Here is a 23,866-nt window from a genome sequence, read left to right on the forward strand (position 1 = left end):
CTCTGATTGCTTCTTCAACATGCTCTGACTGGGGTCCTCAGTGAACATGGATGACACTTGATCCACTGAACCACTAGGCTAGAGCTGCTTGAAAGTTTTAATCATATGCAATAAATACAGGGGGGTCCTGGGGTTATGACACAGTCCTGTTCCTACAACAGTGATGTAACACTAACTTTGGTATAAGTTAAAACACACCCTGGCCTAAGTCACTTACCTATCCTAACACAGTTTGTAAAATCATAATGTAGAACATAAAAACACAACTAAACCACAGAAAAAGGAAAAGTACAGAAATATACTGTAATGTATACTGTACTGTAGTAACAAAAAAAATGACCCAAAAAATGAGTTTTAAAAAAGTCCATACATTTATTCCTGTGGTTGGCTTGCACATTATTAGAAGGGGCATTGCAAGGTAGGAGAGAGTGACCTATTGGGAGGAGGGAGCTGGAGAGGCAGGAGAACCTGCAGAAGGTGCTGGAGATACTGGGTCAGGTGAATCAGGATTGCCTAAGGAACATGCAGGAGACACTGGAGATGATTCTACCTGTACTATAGGTGTTTCATCTCGAGAAGCAGCTAATGTAGAGGGTACAGGATCTGTTGCAGGCCTCTCTACCTTCTTAAAGAATTGCCTGAAAGGTTAATGACTTCTTCTCTTCCAAAATCTGCCTATAGCTTTGCAAGGCATCCATAACAGCTCTGTAGACCTTACTGAATCTGTCATCACTGGGGTCCTCAGCCTGAAATTTAGCCAACCCATCCTCTACCACAGAAAAACCTTTTGCCAAAGACTCAGTAGTAAATCTCTTGGTTTCTGGTGTTTCTATCTCTTCCTTTTCAATCAGCTACTTCTCCAGCTAAATGAGGTCCTAAGCAGACAGCTCCTCTTCATGTGATGCCAGTAGCTCAGTGACATCCTCAGCCTCCACCTCCAAATTAAGCTGTTTACCCATGGCAACAACCTTCTCTGATACAGCCTCCATTGGCTCCTCAAAGCCATGGAAGTCATATACAAACTAGGGACATAGTTTTTTCCACACACCCTTTAAGTTTGCCTCACTTCGTCCAAGGCAAAAGCAATGTTTTGTACAGCATTGTAAATGGTATAAGACTTTCAAAAGTCTTTGAGTGTCAGGTTCTTGTCCTCCATTGCATTAAAGCCCATAGCAATGTCCTCCAGAGGTAGTAGGCCCTGAAAAAGGCAGTGACACTTTGGTCCATGGTTTGTAAAAGGGCAGTGGTACTAGGTGGAAGGTAAACCACCTTGACATTAGGGTTAAAGTCACTCAAGTGGGCAGGGTGGCCAGGGGCATTGTCAAGCACTAGCAGCACTTTAAAAGGTAGCCCCTTGCTAACACAGTAGTCTTTCACAGCTGGCACAAAATGGCTGAAAACCCACTCCTCAAAAATATGAAACGGTCGCCCTGGCCGGTTGGCTCAGCGGTAGAGCGTCGGCCTAGCGTGCGGAGGACCCGGGTTCGATTCCCGGCCAGGGCACACAGGAGAAGCGCCCATTTGCTTCTCCACCCCTCCGCCGCGCTTTCCTCTCTGTCTCTCTCTTCCCCTCCCGCAGCCAAGGCTCCATTGGAGCAAAAGATGGCCCGGGCGCTGGGGATGGCTCTGTGGCCTCTGCCTCAGGCGCTAGAGTGGCTCTGGTCGCAACATGGCGACGCCCAGGATGGGCAGAGCATCGCCCCCTGGTGGGCAGAGCGTCGCCCCTGGTGGGCGTGCCGGGTGGATCCCGGTCGGGCGCATGCGGGAGTCTGTCTGACTGTCTCTCCCTGTTTCCAGCTTCAGAAAAATGAAAAAAAAAAAAAAAAATGAAACGTCACCCATGCCTTCTTGTTAGACCTCCAGATGTCAGGGAGTTGACCCTTCCAACTGCCCTTTAGTGCCCTTGGATTTTCCACCTGGTACACCAACAGAGGCCTTGAGTTTGAAGTCACCTGCAGCATTCCTACCAAGAAGCAAAGTCAGTCTCTCCTTGCCAGCTTATGGCCTGGTGCTGTCTTCTCCTTTTTAGCAATGTAGGTCCTATTAGGCATACACTTCCAAAAAAGGCCTGTCTCATCAACATTAAACACTTGTTCAGCACAAAAGCCCTCCCTCTTCAGTCAATTCAGCCAACCTATCAGAAAATTTGCTGCTGTTTTCTCTTCCCCACTAGCAGCTTCACCCTGAACCTTAAGGTTATGCAAGTTGGCATGAGCTTTTAAACACATGAACCAACCCCTACTAGCCACAAATTCTTCACTCCCTTCCCCCTTTTCACTTTTTACTGCTTCAAACAATCATTTAGCCTTGTCCCGAATCAACATCAGACTAACTGCTATATGCTGCTGATACTGGTCTTCCAGCTACAAAACTAGCAATCTTTGCATCTCAATCATTATGCCGCTTTGCTGGTTAGCAATCACAGTTGATTTTCTAGGGGCTGATCTCTTTATGTGCTCTAGGATATGATCTTTATCCTTGATAATTGTTGCTACAATAGAGCAGCTAAGGCCTAGCACATGGCCAATGTTCATCACTGATTCTTTTTCTGATTTCTTTACAATGTCTAATTTCACTTCCATCATGATGCCTTTCCTCTTCTTCAAAGCAGTACCATCTGAAAACTCTGTCTTTCATTAAGGAGCCAAACAAAGCAACACAAATGGAACACTTGCACTTTTAACAGTCCAAAATGGTGTAGGTGAGCATACTGGGGGATGGCAACTCCCTCACTCGTATGCCGTATTACTGTGTAGTCTTTTGCCATGCACAACCAAACTGGTAAGCTCATGTAGTCCACAAGTATGACACTAACAGTGTAAGCTGAAACACATCTTATTTTTTAAGTTTTTATGGGAGTGAGCATTGTAAACTCAAAATGTCCTATGTCAAGACTGTCATAACCTGAGGACCTGCTCTACTAGTAATCCTGTTGTTAATAAGAGTGTGTGGGGCCCTGGCCGGTTGGCACAGTAGTAGAGCGTTGGCCTGGCATGCAGGAGTCCCGGGTTCAATTCCTGGCCAGGGCACACAGGAGAAGCACCCATCTGCTTCTCTGCCCCTCCCCCTCTCCTTCCTCTCTGTCTCTCTCTTCCCCTCCCGCAGCCAAGGCTCCATTGGAGTAAAGTTGGCCCAGGTGCTGAGGATGGCTCTATGGCCTCTGCCTCAGGTGCTAGAATGGCTCTGGTTGCAACAGAGCGACGCCCTGGAGGGGCAGAACATCACCCTCTGGTGGGGATGACGAGTGGATTCTGGTCGGGTACATGCGGGAGTCTGTCTGACTGCCTCCCCATTTCCAATTTCAGAAAAATCCAAAAAAAAATAATAATAATAATGAGTGTGTGGGGATATCAATAGTGGTGAGTGTTGTGTAGGGATAGGGGAACTATATGAGAACTTTTTGTACTTTATGTTCAATTTTGCTGTGAACTTAAAACTACTCTAAAAAATAAAGTTTATTAATTTAAAAAGCAATAGTAACAACAGAAAGTACAATAACTACCATTATCAAGCTCCTACTTCCTGCTCATAGTGAAGAAAATGCATTAAAATACTACATCAGATTACCTGGCCAGAAGTAGTATATTAGAAAATGCTCTTGATAATGCCATTAGAAAACCTGATTTCTGTATCAGCCCCCCACTTGGTGAGCCACACTTCCTTGATTTTTGAAGGAAGACAGACCAGAGTAATGATTCTCAAACTTAAAGGTGCACACAAATCACTTAGTAATCTGGTTAAGATGCAGCTTCTGCGTCAGGATGTCTGGGTGAGGTCTGAGATTCTGCATTTCTGACAAGCCACCAGGTACAGTCCCTGTTGATCCAGGGACCTACCACACTTGGAATAGTAAAGGACAAGATGACCTGTGAGGTCTTTTCAAGCTCTAATATTCTTACACTGGATCATTCTTTCCCCCTCTGACCTTAGCACCTTTATTTCAAGGGAATGTGAAAGGATCTATTAAAAAGGAGCGATTTAAGCTTTCTATCTGAAGCCAAAAAATAGAAATGAAAAATGACTAAACTATAGTAATAATGTCTCTGGAAAGATACACAGAACCCCTAAAATTAGTTGCCTTGTTGGAGCGCCTAAGTACATGAATGGGAGGTAAATTCTCCTGTGCTTTTATACCTTCCAAATTTTGACTATGTGTATTTTTTATTTTTAAATTATAATTAATTCTTCAACAGCATGGGTAGACCTAAACAGTATATTGCTAAGTAAAATAAGTCAGTCAGCGAAAGACAAAAACCATATGATTTCACTTATACATGGAATCTAAAGAACAATATAATCAAATAAATGAAACGGAAACAGACTCATATACAGAGAACAAACTGATGGTTGCAAGAGGGGAAGGATTTTGAAGACTGGTTGAAAAAGGTGAAGGGATTGAGAAGTATAGATTGGTAGTTTACAAGATGGTTATATGGGGATGTAAAGTACAGCATAGGGAATGTAGTCAATAACATTGGAATAACTGTGAATGTATTGGGTAGGTACTGGAAATATCAGGGGGAACACTTTGTAAAGTATATATTTAATGGTCTAACCACTATGCTGTACTCCTGAAACTAATACAAAATAATATTGAATGCAAACTGTAATTTTTAAAAAATCAAATTTTAAATAATTCTTTTTTTAGAGAGGGAGAGAGAGACATGAGAAGCATCAACTCATACTTGCATCACTCTTTGTAGTTGTTCATTGATTGCTTTTTATATGTGCCTTCACCAGGGGACTCAAGCAGAGCCAGTGTCCCCTTGCTCAAGCCAGCAACCTTGAGCTCAAGCCAGCAATCTTAGGCTTCAAGCCAGCGACCTTTCAGTTCAGGCCAACAACCATAGGATCATTTTGATGACCCCACACTCAAGCCGGCAACCCCATGCTCAAACTAGCAAGCCTGTGCTCGAGCTGGTGACCTCAGCTTACCAGGTCAACACTCTATTCATTATGCCACTACTAGTCAGGCTAAATAATTCATTTTTAATGATTATGGAAAAGTAGCTAATGTATATTTTTTTTAGGAAAGGAAGAAGCAAACTTATTACTTTTAAAATTCTTTTTAATATATTGATTTTTTTTCCAGAGAGAGAAAAACATGGATTTTGTTGTTCCACTTATTTATGCACTTATTGGTTATTTCTTATATGTACCCTGACCGGGGATGGAACTTACAACCTTGGTGTGTTGGGTCAAGGCTCTAACCAACTGAGCTATCTGGCCAGGATCATAATAGGTTTATTTTAAACAGATGAAACTCCTTGAACAGTCAGTTGATTATGTTCTGGAAACAAGCACTTATATATCTCCCTGACATTTCACCTTTTTTTGTTTGTTTGTTTTTGTTTTTGTGACCGAGACAGAGAAAGACAAGACAGAGAGAGAATAGAGAGAGGGGAACAGATAGGAACAGACAGACAGGAAGAGAGAGAGATGAGAAGCATCAATTCTTTGTTGCGGTGCCTTAGTTGTTCATTGATTGCTTTCTCATATGTACCTTGACTGGGAGGCTACAGCAGACCAAGTGACCCCTTGCTCAAGCCAGCGACCTTGGGGTTTCAAACCTGAGTCCTCCGAGTCCCAGTCCGATGCTCTGTCCACTGTGCCACCACCTGTCCACTGTGCCACCACCTGGTTTCAGCTTTTTTTACTCTCTTCTCAAGTAGAGTTGCAGTGAAGTATATTAGCAATGTGAAAATAAATAAAGAGAACCCTATTCAACATGGAGTCAGGAAGCCATGAGGGGAGAGCTCTCATATATTGCACATATCCACTCACTGTAACTTACCTAACCAGCATCAGCAGCTTAACAATCAATAGGAAGAAGGAAGGTTCTCTACCTGTTTTTTCTCAGTAATGGTCAGCTGACCATCTTCTTTCCTCAGCAACAACTGCTTGTTGCCAGTAAGAAAGTGCCACAACCTCAAACTCACATTCCCAAACAATGACCTCTCATTCAAAACAACCTTCACAGGCCCTGGCCAGGTACTCAGTGGTTTAAAGCATCATCCAGATAAGCCAGATTTCTAGGTTCAAAGCCAAGTTTCAAGGTTCAACCACTGGATCAACCCCTGGTCATGGCACTTAAAAGAATCAACCAATGAATACAGAAACAACAAATCAATGTTTCCCTCTCTCTCTAAAATCAGTAAATAAAAATTAAAATAAAACAAAAACACTCTTCACTTGTGGTGGCTCAGTCAACCCAGAATATTGAGGTTGCCAACTCAATTACAAGGTCACAGGCTTGTAAGTCCAGGGTCACTGATCCAGTATCAGCCACACAATCCAGAGGTCAGTGGCTTGAGCACAGGGTCACTGGCTCAACCCTAAGATTGCCAGCTTGAACCCAAGATCACTGGCTCAATTCCCTGTCAAGGCTCATATAAGAAGCAATCAATGCACAACTAAGTGTAACCACAAGTTGAAGTGTCTTTCTCTCTCCCTAAAAAAAAAGAAAAGAAAAAAGAAGAAAAAAAGCTGACCTCCCTTTTGTCTCTTTAGACTTGCCTATAGTTTGCCATAGTTTGCATGTCCTGAATTGCAATTCTTCTGCTCAGTTGCCACTTTAATAACCTTTGCTGTTTAATTTTTAAGGTTGACAGTAATATAGTAGTCAAATCAGATACAATGGTAATTTTTGGAAAATAGTTACTTATGGGCATGAAACTGGACTAAATTATCATGATATAACTTCTGGTGTAAGATCTTGATTCTTAGTACCTAGACCAGGCATGGCCAACAATTTTGCCCCCAGGCCAGATAAAAAAGAAAACTTTTTTCACAGGCCAGATGAAATATTAAAATTAAAAAACGTTAAATACAGCCTGACCAGGGAGTGGTGCAGTGGATAAAGCATTGGACTGGGATGAGGAAGACCCAGGTTCGAGACCCCGAGGTTCCCAGCTTGAGCACAGGCTCATCTGGTTTTAGCAAGGCTCACCAGCTTGGACCCAAAGTCACTGGCTTCAGCAAGGAATTGCTTATAAAAATTGCACAGACAAATACAAAAGTTGTAAATCTTTATAATGGAATTTTTTAAAAAAATAAAGAAGTACCGCGAATCCATTCGACCAATTATTGGAAGTTAACCCTAGATTAGTCACACATGAATTCTTTTCCATGTATCACTATCTCCTTAAATATCTCAATTTCCAATAATCAAAGACTCTTCCGCTTCTGAGTAGCTGAGATTTTAACTTTCATTGTTGTACAATAGTTAGATATCGTAGTTTATGTATAACGATTTAAAAGTATCACTTGGAGATGACGTCAGAGTAATGGCGGAGTAGGAAGCGATACCGATAAATCTCCCCCAAAACTCAACAAGATCTTCAACCAGAAACAGAAAAACCTATACTTGGAGCTTCCAGATTCTTCGCAATACACCCAAAGGTATGATTGAGTGAAAAATTGGCTAAATATATAACCAAACCCCGAAGGAAATAGGGAGTAAGAAATGCTCCGCCTTCCTCACTAACCTAAACAGGGCGGCTTTCTCTGGTAACTGTGAATATAGAAACTGAGGCGGGCAAAGGGGGTGAATAGATCCAGGCCGCCGCAGCAAAAACGGCCGAACCAGGCTGTGGCTCAGAGATCCAAGCCGAGGAAAATCTGATCCTGTGGCAACCCGGGCAATACAAGCTAACACTCGCGCCAAACCCAAACAAAGAAAGACAAGCGGAGCGGCCATTTTACCCGGTCTCCTGGTCGGTGCGCAGTTAGTGGAAGAGAGATTTCTTCCTAAGCCGCGGAAGTGGGTGCCCGTGTTGCCCCACGGAGAGGCAGGGTCAGAGGCCTTTCTGTGGGCTGAGGGCAGAGTCTCTGGGCAGCCCCAGCGCCCTGGGAAAGCCACGCACGGGAGGGAGTGAGAACTAATCCCAACGGTGGAGATTTTCCGTGCTGGAGGCTGTTTCACTCAGAGGGAACCGCGGCCGGCCTCATATCCTGGTTTGCGCGCGCAGATAAGGAGTGAGCGATTCCTCCGAGTGCCTCGGCAGTGCGCGCCCGTGTTATCGCAGAGAGGGGCAGAGTCAGGGGCCTTTGTGTGGGCCAAAGCGGAATCTCGGGCCGCCCCAGCGCCTTGCAAAAGCCGCACACGGGGACAGAGCGAGACTCAATTCCAATGCTGCAACTTTTCCCTGCGGTTGGGGGTTTCACTCAGAGCGTGAGACTGCTGGCCGGATATCCTGGTTGCAGACAGTGAGTGAGAGTTTCCTCCAAGCGCCCCCCAGAAGTGGGCGCCCGCTTGTGTTACCGGATAGAGTGGCAGAGCCAGAGGTCTTCGAGTGGGCGGAAAGCCCGCCTGATTATGCTAGCAGCTCTGACTGACTGAGCCTTACCCAGAGCCCTGTGCTGAGTGGAAATAGAGTGGGGAGTTGCCAGCAATTTGAGCCTCTTACTATCCAGGCAGAGGCAGCAGCAACCCCATACCTGGACTATCAGGCTACTAATTGAGGAAGGAAAGACTAGGAGAAAGGCTCCAGGAACACGGACTCTCTCACTGTCGGAGCCTATAAATGCTAATGAGCCTCGACTCCCAACGAGAATAAAGCACAATACATGACATTGCCATAGAGACTTATCAACTGCAAACCTCTACCTGAGTGTGCCAAAGGGGCAGAACCCGGGGTACAGAGTCACCGACCAGGAAGAGGGAGAGAAAAGAAAAAGCAAGAAGATAACCTCTCAAAATCAAGAATAATCTGCAGACTTTATAACCTATCCCATTTTATTATATTTGTTCATTTGTTTCTCTTATCTTCATTCTTGAGACCTTTTTTTCCTCCTCCAATTTGGCCGATTAACTCTCTACCGGTCTTACTCTCTCCTCTCCTTGAACTACACTACCCATAAGTGTTACATCTCCCATTATCATTTCTCTTCTCTTCCTTTCTCTCTATGAGGGTTGCACTCCAAAACCCTTAACTCTCTCTCTCTCTCTCCTTTCTTTTTTCTTCTTTTAGTGGTTCCCTCTTTTTTTCTCTCTCTCTCTTTCTTTTCTCCCTCTATATTAGTTTCTTCCTTTCTCCTTTACATCTCCTCTCATTCAAACCTCAATAACAAACAAATTATCTTATCTGGGACTCAAACCTATGTTTGTGGCATTTTGGGGGGTTTTTACTTCACCTTTTTAACTCACTAGCAGTGCTCCCATCCCTGGCTCTCCATATTATCTAGTTCTTGTTCCACTAAATACAATAGTAAGTTTTTAATTTGTCCCCCCATTTTTCCATTTTCCTCTTATTCCTCTCATCATAACTCTTAGAAAACCAACACCTAAAAGCAAATCATTTTATTCTTGACCCAAATTTTTTCCTTATTTGCTTTTTGTGGGTCCATACGCTCTTTTTTTTTTCTTTTTTCTTTTTTCTTTTTTTCCTTTTTTTTTTTTTTTTTTCTTTCTCTCTTTTTTGCCCCTTTATTACTTTTCCCCAATTCAGGCCCTCCATCACAGGCATTGTTTGTTATAACTCACAGTCCACCACAAGATTTTCTCAAGAAAGAGGGGAGAGGAGAGGAGAGGAAAAAAAGAGGGGGGGAATAATTTCCTTTTTTAAAAAATTTTTATTTTATTTTATTTTTCTTTATTTCATTATTAATTTTTTTAAAAAAAAACAACTCTTTTCGATTTGTTATTTTTTTATTTTTTTTAACTTTTTATTCTTTATTAAATCTCATTAATACTATCAACAAAACCACCCTCAGATGCCATTAAGAAAGAGAAAATCGAATATCATGGATACAAAAGAAAGAGAGGTAACACAGCTAGATGAGGAAAAATCTATGGAGAAAAAAATTAATATATTGGAAACCTTGGAGCTAAATGACAGAGAATTCAAGATAGAAATCCTAAAAATCCTCCGAGATATACAAGAAAACACAGAAAGGCAATATAGGGAGATCAGAAAACAACTCCATGAACACAAAGAATATATGTCCAAGGAAATTGAAACTATAAAAACAAATCAAACAGAGATGAAAAACTCAATTCACGAGCTGAAAAACGAAGTAACAAGCTTAGCTAATAGAACAGGTCAGATAGAAGAGAGGATTAGTGAAATAGAAGACAAGCAACTTGAGGCACAACAGAGAGAAGAAGAAAGAGACTCAAAAATTAAAAAAAATGAGATAGCCCTACAAGAATTATCTGACTCCATCAAAAAGAATAACATAAGAATAATAGGTATATCAGAGGGAGAAGAGAGAGAAAATGGAATGGAGAACATACTTAAACAAATAATTGATGAGAACTTCCCAAGCCTGTGGAAAGAACTAAAGCCTCAAGTTCAAGAAGCAAACAGAACTCCAAGTTTTCTTAACCCCAACAAACCTACTCCAAGGCATATCATAATGAAATTGACACAAACCAACAGCAAAGAAAAAATTCTCAAGGCAGCCAGGGAAAAGAAGAATACAACATATAAAGGAAGGCCCATTAGATTATCATCAGATTTCTCAGCAGAAACTCTACAAGCTAGAAGAGAGTGGACCCCAGTATTTAAAGTCCTGAAAGAGAGGAACTTTCAGCCACGAATACTATACCCATCAAAGCTATCCTTCAAATACGAAGGAGAAATAAAAACATTCACAGATACAGAAAAGATGAGGGAATTTATCATCAGAAAACCCCCACTCCAGGAATTACTAAAGGGGGTTCTCCAATCAGATACAAAGAACAAAAAAAAAACAGAGCCACAAGTAAAAGCTCCAAGAAGAACACAATAAAACCAAATTTAAACTGTGACAACAACAAAAAGAAAGAGGGGGAGAAGACGGAGATTAACAGTAGCAAAGGACGATGGAGTGCAAAAGTACTCACAAAATAGTTCGCTACAATGAACAGGGTAGGGACCCTTTTCATTACTCAAAGGTAACCACCATTGAAAAAACCACCACAGAAGCACATGAGATAAAAAAGATAGCAACAGAGGAAAGATGTATGGAATACAACCAAATAAAAACAAAAGATAGAAAAACGAAAGAGAAGGATCAAACAAGACACAAAACTAACAGAAAGCAAGATATAAAATGGCAATAGGGAACTCACAAGTATCAATAATTACACTAAATGTAAATGGATTAAACTCACCAATAAAAAGGCACAGAGTAGCAGAATGGATTAAAAAAGAAAATCCAACTGTATGCTGCCTACAGGAAACTCATCTAAGTAACAAGGATAAAAACAAATTCAAAGTGAAAGGCTGGAAAACAATACTCCAAGCAAATAACATCCAAAAAAAAGCAGGTGTAGCAATACTCATATCGGATAATGCTGACTACAAGACAGGAAAAGTACTTAGAGACAAAAATGGCCATTTCATAATGGCTAAGGGGACACTGAATCAAGAAGACATAACAATTCTTAATATATATGCACCAAACCAAGGAGCACCAAAATATATAAGACAGCTACTTATTGATCTTAAAACAAAAACTGACAAAAATACAATCATACTTGGAGACCTCAATACACCGCTGACGGCTCTAGATCGGTCATCCAAACAGAGAATCAACAAAGACATAGTGGCCTTAAACAAAACACTAGAACACCTGGATATGATAGACATCTACAGGACATTTCATCCCAAAGTGACTGAGTATACATTTTTCTCCAGTGTACATGGATCAATTCTCAAGAATTGACCATATGTTGGGCCACAAAAACAATATCAGCAAATTCAGAAAAATTGAAGTTGTACCAAGCATATTTTCTGATCATAAAGCCTTGAAACTAGAATTCAACTGCAAAAAAGAGGAAAAAAATCCCACAAAAATGTGGAAACTAAACAACATACTTTTAAAAAATGAATGGGTCAAAGAAGAAATAAGTGCAGAGATCAAAAGATATATACAGACTAATGAAAATGACAATACGACATATCAGAATCTATGGGATGCAGCAAAAGCAGTGATAAGAGGGAAGTTCATATCGCTTCAGGCATATATGAACAAACAAGAGAGAGCCCAAGTGAACCACTTAACTTCCCACCTTAAGGAACTAGAAAAAGAAGAACAAAGACAACCCAAAACCAGCCGAAGAAAGGAGATAATAAAAATCAGAGCAGAAATAAATGAATTAGAGAACAGAAAAACTATAGAAAAAATTAATAGAACAAGGAGCTGGTTCTTTGAAAAGATCAACAAAATTGACAAACCCTTGGCAAGACTTACCAAGGAAAAAAGAGAAAGAACTCATATAAACAAAATACAAAATGAAAGAGGAGAAATCACCACGGACACCGTAGATATACAAAGAATTATTGTAGAATACTATGAAAAACTTTATGCCACTAAATTCAACAACCTAGAAGAAATGGATAAATTCCTAGAACAATACAACCTTCCTAGACTGAGTCAAGAAGAAGCAGAAAGCCTAAACAGACCTATCAGTAGAGAAGAAATAGAAAAAACCATTAAAAACCTCCCCAAAAATAAAAGTCCAGGCCCTGACGGCTATACCAGCGAATTTTATCAAACATTCAAAGAAGACTTGGTTCCTATTCTACTCAAAGTCTTCCAAAAAATTGAAGAAGAAGCAATACTTCCAAACATATTTTATGAGGCCAACATAACCCTCATACCAAAACCAGGCAAGGATGGCACAAAAAAAGAAAACTACAGACCAATATCTCTAATGAATACAGATGCTAAAATACTAAACAAAATACTAGCAAATCGAATACAACAACATATTAAAAAAATAATACATCATGATCAAGTGGGATTCATCCCAGAATCTCAAGGATGGTTCAACATACGTAAAACGGTTAATGTAATACACCATATCAACAAAACAAAGAACAAAAACCACATGATCTTATCAATAGACGCAGAAAAGGCTTTCGATAAAATACAACACAATTTTATGTTTAAGACTCTCAACAAAATGGGTATAGAAGGAAAATATCTCAACATGATAAAGGCCATATATGATAAACCATCAGCTAACATCATATTAAATGGCACTAAACTGAAGGCTTTCCCCCTTAAATCAGGAACAAGACAGGGTTGTCCACTCTCTCCACTCTTATTTAATGTGGTACTAGAGGTTCTAGCCAGAGCAATCAGACAAGACAAAGAAATAAAAGGCATCCATATCGGAAAAGAAGAAGTAAAGGTATCACTTTTTGCAGATGATATGATCCTATACATCGAAAACCCCAAAGAATCCACAAAAAGACTACTAGAAACAATAAGCCAATACAGTAAGGTCGCAGGATACAAAATTAACATACAGAAGTCAATAGCCTTTCTATATGCCAACAATGAAACAACTGAGAAGGAACTCAAAAGAATAATCCCCTTCACAATTGCAACAAAAAAAATAAAATACTTAGGAATAAACATAACAAAGAATGTAAAGGACTTATATAATGAAAACTATAAACCATTGTTAAGGTAAATCGAAAAAGATATAATGAGATGGAAGAATATACCTTGTTCTTGGCTAGGAAGAATAAATATAATCAAGATGGCTATATTACCCAAAGCAATATACAAATTTAATGCAATTCCCATCAAAATTCCAATGACATTTTTTAAAGAAATAGAGCAAAAAATCATCAAATTTATATGGAACTATAAAAAACCCCGAATAGCCAAAGCAATCCTAAAGAAAAAGAATGAAGCTGGGGGCATAACAATACCTGACTTCAAACTCTATTATAGGGCCACGACAATCAAAACAGCATGGTATTGGCAGAAAAATAGACACTCAGACCAATGGAACAGAATAGAAAGTCCAGAAATAAAACCACATATATATAGTCAAATAATTTTTGATAAAGGGGCCAACAACACACAATGGAGAAAAGAAAGCCTCTTCAATAAATGGTGCTGGGAAAACTGGAAAGCCACATGCAAAAGAATGAAACTGGACTACAGTCTCTCTCCCTGTACAAAAATTAACTCAAAATGGATCAAAGATCTAAACATAAGACCTGAAACAATTAAGTACATAGAAGAAGACATAGGTACTCAACTCATGGACCTGGGTTTTAAAGAGCATTTTATGAATTTGACTCCAATGGCAAGAGAAGTGAAGGCAAAAATTAATGAATGGGACTACATCAGACTAAGAAGTTTTTGCTCAGCAAGAGAAACTGATAACAAAATAAACAGAAAGCCAACTAAATGGGAAATGATATTTTCAAACAACAGCTCAGATAAGGGCCTAATATCCAAAATATACAAAGAACTCATAAAACTCAACAACAAACAAACAAACAATCCAATAAAAAAATGGGAAGAGGATATGAATAGACACTTCTCCCAGGAAGAAATACAAATGGCCAACAGATATATGAAAAGATGCTCATCTTCTTTAGCTATTAGAGAAATGCAAATCAAAACGGCAATGAGATACCACCTCACACCTGTTCGATTAGCTGTTATTAGCAAGTCAGGTAATAGCAAATGTTGGAGAGGTTGTGGAGAAAAAGGAACCCTCATACACTGTTGGTGGGAATGTAAAGTAGTACAACCATTATGGAAGAAAGTATGGTGGTTCCTCAAAAAACTGAAAATAGAACTACCTTATGACCCAGCAATCCCTCTACTGGGTATATATCCCCAAAACTCAGAAACATTGATACGTAAAGACACATGCAGCCCCATGTTTATTGCAGCATTGTTCACAGTGGCCAGGACATGGAAACAACCAAAAAGCCCATCAATAGATGACTGGATAAAGAAGATGTGGCACATATACACTATGGAATACTACTCAGCCATAAGAAATGATGACATCGGAACATTTACAGCAAAATGGTGGGATCTTGATAACATGATACGAAGCGAAATAAGTAAATCAGAAAAAAACAGGAACTGTATTATTCCATTCGTAGGTGGGACATAATAGTGAAACTAAGAGACATTGATAAGAGTGTGGTGGTTACGGGGGGGAGGGGGGAATGGGAGAGGGATAGGGAGTGGGAGGGGCACAAAGAAAACAAGATAGAAGGTGACAGAGGACAATCTGACTTTGGGTGGTGGGTATGCAACATAATTGAAAGACAAGATAACCTGGACTTGTTATCTTTGAATATATGTATCCTGATTTATTGATGTCACCCCATTTAAAAAAATAAAATTATAAATTGAATTATGCAAAAAATAAAAAATAAAAAAAAAATAAAATAAAATATCACTTATTTCATTTCCACAGTGCTTCGTGCGGAGAATATTAAAAATTTAATCGCTGGCCTGACCTGTGGTGGCGCAGTGGATAAAGCGTCGACCTGGAAATGCTGAGGTCGCCGGTTCGAAACCCTGGGCTTGCCTGGTCAAGGCACATATGGGAGTTGATGCTTCCAGCTCCTCCCCCTTCTCTCTCTCTGTTTCTCTCTCTCCATCTCTCTCTCCTCTCTAAAAATGAATAAATAAAATTAAAAAAAAAAAAAAAGAACGTGCCAAACTCTTAAAAAAAAAAAATTTAATCGCAGGCCACATAAACTCATTCTGCAGGCCGAATCCGGCCCACGGGCCGTACGTTGGCCATGCCTGACCTAGACCAATTATATTCTCAGTTGCCTACCTAGTACCATCATTTGGTGAATACACACACATACCTATACATATATGTACATACATATACATATTCCAGTGCCAGGACCCTCCTATAGGCCAATTAAAATGGAGTCTCTGGGGCTGAAGCATAGGTATTATTTTCTTCCTTTTTTAATTTATTGTGTTGACATGGTTTCAAGTGTCCCACTCAATATCACACCATCTATACCCCTCATCGTGCCCCCTGCCACATGCAATGTCTCCTTCCACCCTCATTTTTCCCCCTTTCCCCCCTTACCCTCTGGCTATTGCTACCCTGTTTCTGCATATATGTGTTGTATATGTATTTTTTGGCTAATCCCTTCACCTTCTTTGATCCAGTCCCCTTTTCCTTCTTTCTTCTGACAGCTGTCCATCTGTTCCCTTGCCACCATTTCTGTTGTCTTCCTCAAGTTTGTTGTGTCCATTGGATTCCACATATAAGTGAGATCATATGGTATTTGCCTTTTTCCACCTGACTTATTTCACTTAGCACAATAATCTCCAGGCCCATTTGTGCTGTTGCAAAAGGTAAGATTTCCTTCTTTTTTACCACCACATACTATTCCATTGTATATATGTGCCACAGCTTTTTTATCCATTTATCCACTGATGGACACTTGGGCTGTTTCCAGTTTTTGGCTATTATGAACAATGCTGCAATGAACATGGGAGTGCATATCTTCTTCCAAATTAGTGTTTTGGAATTTCTAGGATATATTCCTAGAAGTGGATAGCTGGGTCATAAGGCAGTTCCAGCCTGACCAGGTGATGGCACAGTGGATAGATCATCAGACTGGGATGAGGAGGACCCAGGTTCAAAACCCTGAGGTCACCGGCTTGAGCACCGGTTCATCTGGTTAGAGCAAGGCTCGTCAGCTTCAGCCCAAGGTCACTGGCTTGAGCAAGGGGTCACTAAGTCTGCCATAGCCCCCTGGTCAAGGTACATATGAGAAAGCAATCAATGAACAACTAAGGTGCCACAACAAAGAATTGATGCTTCTCATCTCTCTCCCTTCCTGTATGTCTGTCCCTCTCTGTGTCTTTCTCTGTCTCTGTCACAAAACTAAAAATAAATAAAGCAGTTTTATTTTTAATTCTTTGAAGAATCTCCATACTGTTTTCCACAGTGGCTGCACCAGTCTGCATTCCCACCAGCAGTGCAGGAGGGTTCCCTTTTCTCCACACCTTCACCAGCATTTGTTGTTTATTGGTTTGTTAATGAAATCCATTCTAACAGGCATAAAGTGGTATCTCATTGTGGTTATTAATTTCTATTTTTCTGATGATTAGTGACTTTGAATATTTTTTATAGGGACATCTTTATTCACTGAGTCAACTAGCCAGGGCCTGCCAACTTTTTAAATTTGTAGATTTTTTTTTTTTCATTTTTCTGAAGCTGGAAACAGGGAGAGACAGTCAGACAGACTCCCACATGCGCCCAACCGGGATCCACCGGGCACGCCCACCAGGGGTGATGCTCTGCCCACCAGGGGGCGATGCTCTGCCCATCCTGGGCGTCGCCATGTTGCGACCAGAGCCACTCTAGCGCCTGAGGCAGAGGCCAAGGAGCCATCCCCAGCGCCCGGGCCATCTTTGCTCCAATGGAGCCTTGGCTGTGGGAGGGGAAGAGAGAGACAGAGAGGGAAAGCGCGGCAGAGGGGTGGAGAAGCAAATGGGCGCTTCTCCTGTGTGCCCTGGCCGGGAATCGAACCCGGGTCCTCCACACGCTAGGCCGACGCTCTACCGCTGAGCCAACCGGCCAGGGCTAAAATTTGTAGATTTTACATAAAATTTCAGGGTTCTACCTTCTCTTGAAAAATTGGAAGATCTGACAATCTTGGGATCACTTTGCCATCCCCAGTGGCAACATCTGCCTGGAGCTGAGCTGGGAATATCCCCTCTAGATGGGATTTGTACTTTTGAGTTCGTGACAGTCTCACAACTCCCTGTTGCTGCTTTCTGATACTGAGACCAGTGTCAGTTACCAGGCATTATCACTCATATTTTTGTGATAGAGTTAAGAAGAAAGTAAACTATTTCTTAACCCCTATTTTTATCAATTATAGAACAACACAAGATAGAGGAAGAAGGCCCATGTTTCAAAACAAAAAACAAGAGAGGACATAATTTCTTTGAGAAAATAATGTCTATTATATCAAGTTTTCACACCCTGGTCCCTATACCTAAGGTGACCAATCGTCCTCCTTTAGGGAGGACAGTCCTTCTTTTGTAAGTTCCATCCTCCCTCGAAAAGTGGCCTCCTACATGTCCTCCTTTTTGATATTGGAAGACTAATCTGTAAATGTCCATATTCGATGGATACAGAGTCGATCCATTGCGTGTGATGTGACATATTTGTATCTAAATGAGTACTTTTTTCTTACAACTCTTATTAAAAATTAATAGGCATGTAAGCAAAATTACAATATAAAATATTAAAAAGTTTTATTATATATTTATCATATTATAGTATATTATTGTTGCAATGAATAAAATGTTTCTTTTATTTACGATATTGTTTTCTTCAATTTATTTTTGTCCTCCTTTTCATTGTAAAAAAGTTGGTCACCTTACTATACCCATCTCAGTTTATGACCCATGATCTACACTGAATAAAATATATAATCAATATCCAAATAGAAAGCAATATATTCAAGTATAAGTTACTGCTTTAATGTTAGTGATCAAGAGTCAGACAAGGATTCAATTCTAAGCTACCATTTACCAGCCATGACCTTACCTTATGGCTCTATACCTCGGGTTGCTTTTCTCCATCTGTTCAAAGAGGATGATAACCTCTGTGAGGTAGGTGACATGAATTAACGTGCTATCCGGTCCCCAGTGACAGCAACCTAAATGTCAGATATTTCTATCCTGATCAGGAAGTGCTACGGAATAACGTAAAGTGGGGACAAAGTGAGTCATTGGGAAAGTTACATAGAAGGGGTGAGCCGACTAAACGGGGAGGAAGACATAATTCGTCCAGGTGGAGAGAAGACGGCGTAGTAAAGACATGAGCAAAAGCTCAGAAGAGATGGTTACTAGGGCCTGGATATTGAAGTCATACAGATGCAAGACAGCTGAACTGGAGAATTCCTCATGTTCTAATTTTAAAATCTAAAGACTTTGCTGACCCCTGCTTCATGATACACAGTAGGCAACTGCAACAATCACCATAGCAACTTTTGGGTTTTCTCCACCCACCATTTGGCAAGGATCACACAATTTCAAGAATTCAAGTTTCTTTAAAAAAAAAAAAAAAAAAGCCCTCAGTGTTTCAGAGCTCCATTAAAGATGTTTTAATTCACCATAGTATGCTTGGGCTTGGACACAGTCACCAGCACTGCCTCATGATTACCACTAGAGGGACTAGAACCAAAGGAATCATCAAACTATTCACTTTCGTAGATTATTACTCACTTTTTCCTTTTTTTTGAGGGGGGGGTAGTGACAGATAGACAGTAAGAGGGGAGAGAAATGAGAAGCATCAACTGGTAGTTGCACCACTTTAGTTGTTCATTGATTGCTTTCTCATACGTGCCTTGACCCAGGGACTCCAGCTGAGCCAGTGACCCCTTGCTCAAGGCAGTGACCTTGGGCTTCAAGCTAGTGACCTTTTGGGCTCAAGCCAGCGGTCATGGGATCATGTTGATGATCCCATACTCAAGCTAGCAACCCTGTGTTCAAGCTAGAGAGTCTATGCTCAAGTTGGATGAGCCCATGCTCCAGCCCATGACCTGGGGTTTCAAACCTGGGTTCTTAGCATCGCAGGTCAATGCCTTATCTGCTGTTCCACTGTCTGGTCAGGCAATACTACCTTTTTTTTTTTTTTTTTTTTTTTAAAAAAATGGGCCCTGTCTAGTTGGCTCAGTGGTAGAGCTCCAGCTTGTCATGTGGATGTCCCGGGTTCAATTTCTGATCAGAGCACACAGGAGAAGTGACCATCCGCTTATCCACTGCTCCTCCTACCCTTCCCTCTCTTATCTCTCTCTTTTCCACCCACAACCATGGCTCAATTGGTTTGAGTAAGTTGGCCCCAGGAGCTGATGGCTCCATGGCCTCACCTCAGCCAGGCAACAGAGCAACAGCTCCAGATGGGCAGAGTCCCCATAGGGGACTTGCCGGGTGGATCCCAGTCTGGGTGCATGCAGAAGTCTGTCTCTCTGCCTCCCTGCCTCTCACTTAATAAAACAAATAATAATAAATAAATAAACTTATTTTAAAGCATATTTCTTATTTTAAGCATTTAAATATTTAAAAAATTCTAAATCCCACTAGAATATAGAAAATATAAGAGTCCTATTGACCTAATTCCCACCCACAAAATAGCCACTTAATAACATTAATGAGATTGCCTATTCTTCCAGATATTTTCAACTTATATAGAAAAGTATATATTGTTCTTTTATTTTAACCATGATTTGCCCCCTTACTACCACTCTGACTTCTTTTCCTACCCCTTTCTGTCTTCTATGCAGACTATATTCCAGACCTTCAAATTTGACAACTTGTTTCTGCCTCAGGACCTTTGCACTCACTACCTTATCTTCCTGAATCACTCTCTTCTCCCAGGTCCTCTTCATTCCTGTCTCACCTTCTCAGAGAGGTCTTTTTTGACACCCATCAAGTAACTATTTCCCTACTAAGTCACTCTCCATCACCATGTTTTATTTTCTTTCTATCATTGTTTAAAATTATCTTGTTTATTTATATACTTGCCTACCTACTCATCATTAAAATGTAATCTCCATGACAGCAGAAGCCTCGGTTGCCTTGGTTGCTTCATAGCTCTAGTATTTACTATATAAATTAGGACTCAAAAGTATTTGTTAATAGTTAAAAAAATATTTTTAAGATGTTTATTTTATTGAAATTAGAGAGAAGAAGGAAAAGAGCAAGAGAGACAGGAAGATTCATCTATCCCCTATGTGCCCTGACCAGGGATCAAACCAGCAACATCTGCACTTTGTAATGATTCTCTAACCAGCTGAGCTATCTGGCTGGTAGTATATGCTAATTGAATAAAGAAATGAAATACATACTATTCTGCAATTTATGTTTTCACTCAATGTACCTTTACAAGTTGTATTTTACTTTGTGTGGATATTTTTATTATTTTATTTAGTTATATTCTTTTTATTTTTTTAATTTAACATTTTAGGTTAGATGTTCACATGGCTCAAAAATAAAACAATATAAAGAGATATTCAGTAAAACATGTCATATCCACTTCTGTCTACCATCTACCTAGTTCCTACTCAATCAGGTAACCATTTATACCATATTAGTTTACTGGGTATCCTTCTTTATGCAAATATATGCATACATATATTTTTAATTGATTTTAGAGAAAGGAAGGGGGAGAGAGAGAAAGAGAGAGAGAAATATCAATCTGCCACTCCACCCATTTATGCATTCATTGGTTGTTTCCCATATGTGCCCTGGCTGGGATCAAAGCCACAACCCTGGCACATCGGGACACTGCTCCAGCCAACTGAGCTGCCAGGCCAGGGCCAAACATATATATTCTTATTTTAATTTCTTCCCTGCATGCACAAAACAGTAGCTTGTTATATATACTGTTCTGCACCTTCATTCTTATAACAGCTGCATGGTATTTATAACATATGTATTTATAACTTATTTTACTCCATTTTTTATTAATGGACTTTTGGTTGTTTTTGTTGTTATGATCAATGTTGTAAAAATTATTTTATGCTCAATAAATGTATATAGAATAAATTCCTGTAAGTGGAATGCCTAAACCAAGTGTGTGTGTGTATTGAATCAGGAGAGATCTTTTCAAACTTCTCTCCGTGAAGGGTTCCTTAATTTCTACTCCGATCGCCAGTGTACAAGAGGACCAACTTCTCCACACCCTCACCCACGATAGATAGTATAGACTTGAATATGTTCACTAATCTGATGGCTGAAAAATGGCTGCTCACTCTTGTTTTGATTTTTATTTCTCTAATATGAAGTTGAGCTCCTTTTCATATTTTAAAAATAGCTCTATATGTAATTCACATACAATAAATTTAACCACTTACAGTGTACAATTGATTGGTTTTTAGTATAGTCACAAACATCACTACTGTTGCACAGATGTGCAACCATTACCAGTCAATTTATTTTTATTTTTATTGATTGATTTTACAGAGAGAGGAGGGGTGGGAGAGCAAGAAGTAGCAACTGATAGTTGCATCACTTTAGTTGTTCATTGCTTGCTTGTTGTATGTGCCTTACTGGACAAGCCCAGGGTTTCAAACTGGCTACCTAAGCATTCCAGATCAACATTCTATCCACTGTGCCACCACAGGCTAGGCCACAGTCAATTTTTGAACATTTGCATCACCTCAAAAAGAAACCCATATCCTTAAGCTATCAATCTCCTGTGCCCCCATTACTCCAGCTCAGCTCTAAGAAACCACTAGTCTACTTTGTCTATATAGATTTTCTGGACATTGCATATAACCATTTATATCACATATCATATAATATGTGATTTTTAGGTCTGGCTTCTTTCGCTCAGCATGTTTTTATGATTCATTCATGTTGTAGCATGTATTGGTACTTCATTCCTTTTTATGGCCAATTAAATATTATAATTGCATGAATATACCTTTTTTAAATCCATTTGTCAGTTGATAGACATTTAGGTTGTTTCCACCATATTTTTTTAAAACAACGTAGCCACTTTAGATCAGGCAAGGATCTTAGAATTGTGAAGATGAGACTACACTCAGCAAATAGTCTTAATTACTATAACTAAAGAGCCAGTTCTGGTGGGGTAAGCATTAGGCTAAGAAGTACAACACTGAAAACATCAATCTTGCCACAAGAGGATTCTCTGTGTAATTTCTTTTTATAGATTCAAAATTGTATTTTTTAGAGAGAGAAGGGAAAGAGAGAGAAAAAGACATAGATTTGCTGTTCCACTTATTTATACATACATTGGTTGATTCTTGTCTGTGCCCTGACCTGGCATCAAACTCACAACCTTGGTATGTGGGGATGACACTCTAACCAACTGAGCTATCTGGCCAGGGCTTATCTGTGCAATTTTAATGCTTCTGCTCTTTGAACCTTAGTTTTTGTATTAGCCAGCTCACAAAATACTGCAACAAAATAGCATACACTGGATGGCTTAAATAACAGGCATTTATTTCTTACAGTTTTGGAAGTCTAAGACAAGGTGTCTGCCAATTTGGTTTCCCAATGAAGAACTTCTTTCTAGCTTGCAAATGGCCACCATCTGACTGTCCTTGCATCACAGAGAGAAGGAGCTTTGGTATCATCTTTTTATAAGAAATATTTCTATAACTACACTAACCCACCATGGGGGTTTACCCTCAGACCTCACCTAAACCTAATCACCTCCCAAAGGCCTCATGCCTCAAACACTATCACATTGGGTTTTAGGGCTTCAACATAAACTTGGGGGACACAAAAATTCAGTCCATAATGTAAACTGACTACCTACACATACACTAAGGAAGAGTGAAATAGCATCAAGCTCTTTAAACTTCTTAGAGAAAGGTTTACCAATTTATTTATAGCAGCTGTGCACTATAAGAATTTTTATGCAGTCCCTGAAGAGGGGAAGGGAGTGAAAAAACAAAGCAGGAAAAGCCCCCACAGCTGCCTTTCTCTCCAGCCCAGGGCAGGGAACGGAGCCCGGGATCCTCCATCCATCTTTGGAACACACTGGTAATTCACTGATAACAGGAAGTCTGAGGGACCCTGTGAGTGGCCAGTACAGCTCCTTTTATTCCTGGAGAACGCCCATTCCAGAACTGGATCTGTCGGAGCTGGAAAGCCTGGGTCTGTCAGATACATTCATCTATAAGGTCAAGGACAGCAGCGTTGGCAAAATGACCAGGCAAGTAACTGGAACAGAACAGGAGAAAAACCCTGAAGGCGATGCCCTCCTTGAGTACAGCACCTTCCACTTCTGGAGAGCTCCCATTGCCAGCATCCACTCCTTCGAACTGGATTTGCTCTAAATCCAAGACTTCTCTCTCCCACCACCTTGCCCTCATTGTCTTCCCTTTTAAACCTCTTCCCTTTCTTCCTTTTCCCCTATTAATCTTGCTCTCTCCCTTCCATTGTGTTGAGGTGGTGCTGATGAATCAGCCAGTTGTGTTGTACTTATTTACTTATTTAACTTAATGTATTTTGTCACTTTCTCTCAAAAGCCCTCAAGCCACAAAGTAAAGTGTTCAAGCAATTGAGTACTTTCTGAGTCACAGGGATCCCTCTTCTCCATCCTAGATTAATTCCAGAAAACAGGCCTGATGGAGGCACC

The 23,866-nt window shown here is 40.3% G+C and overlaps 1 protein-coding gene across 1 annotated transcript; it reads left to right on the top strand.

Annotated features, from left to right (window-relative positions):
• Positions 1 to 1,175: 1,175 nt before the first annotated feature.
• LOC136313167 (protein AF1q-like) lies at positions 1,176 to 23,629 on the top strand. Its single transcript, XM_066243319.1, has 2 exons — positions 1,176 to 1,188; positions 23,287 to 23,629. The coding sequence occupies exons 1-2, from the start codon at positions 1,176 to 1,178 to the stop codon at positions 23,562 to 23,564; spliced, it is 291 nt and encodes a 96-aa protein (XP_066099416.1). The 3' UTR covers positions 23,565 to 23,629.
• The last annotated feature ends 237 nt before the right edge of the window (positions 23,630 to 23,866 follow it).

Source organism: Saccopteryx bilineata, chromosome 9 (genome assembly GCF_036850765.1).
Source record: "Saccopteryx bilineata isolate mSacBil1 chromosome 9, mSacBil1_pri_phased_curated, whole genome shotgun sequence".
NCBI classification, from domain to species: domain Eukaryota; kingdom Metazoa; phylum Chordata; class Mammalia; order Chiroptera; family Emballonuridae; genus Saccopteryx; species Saccopteryx bilineata.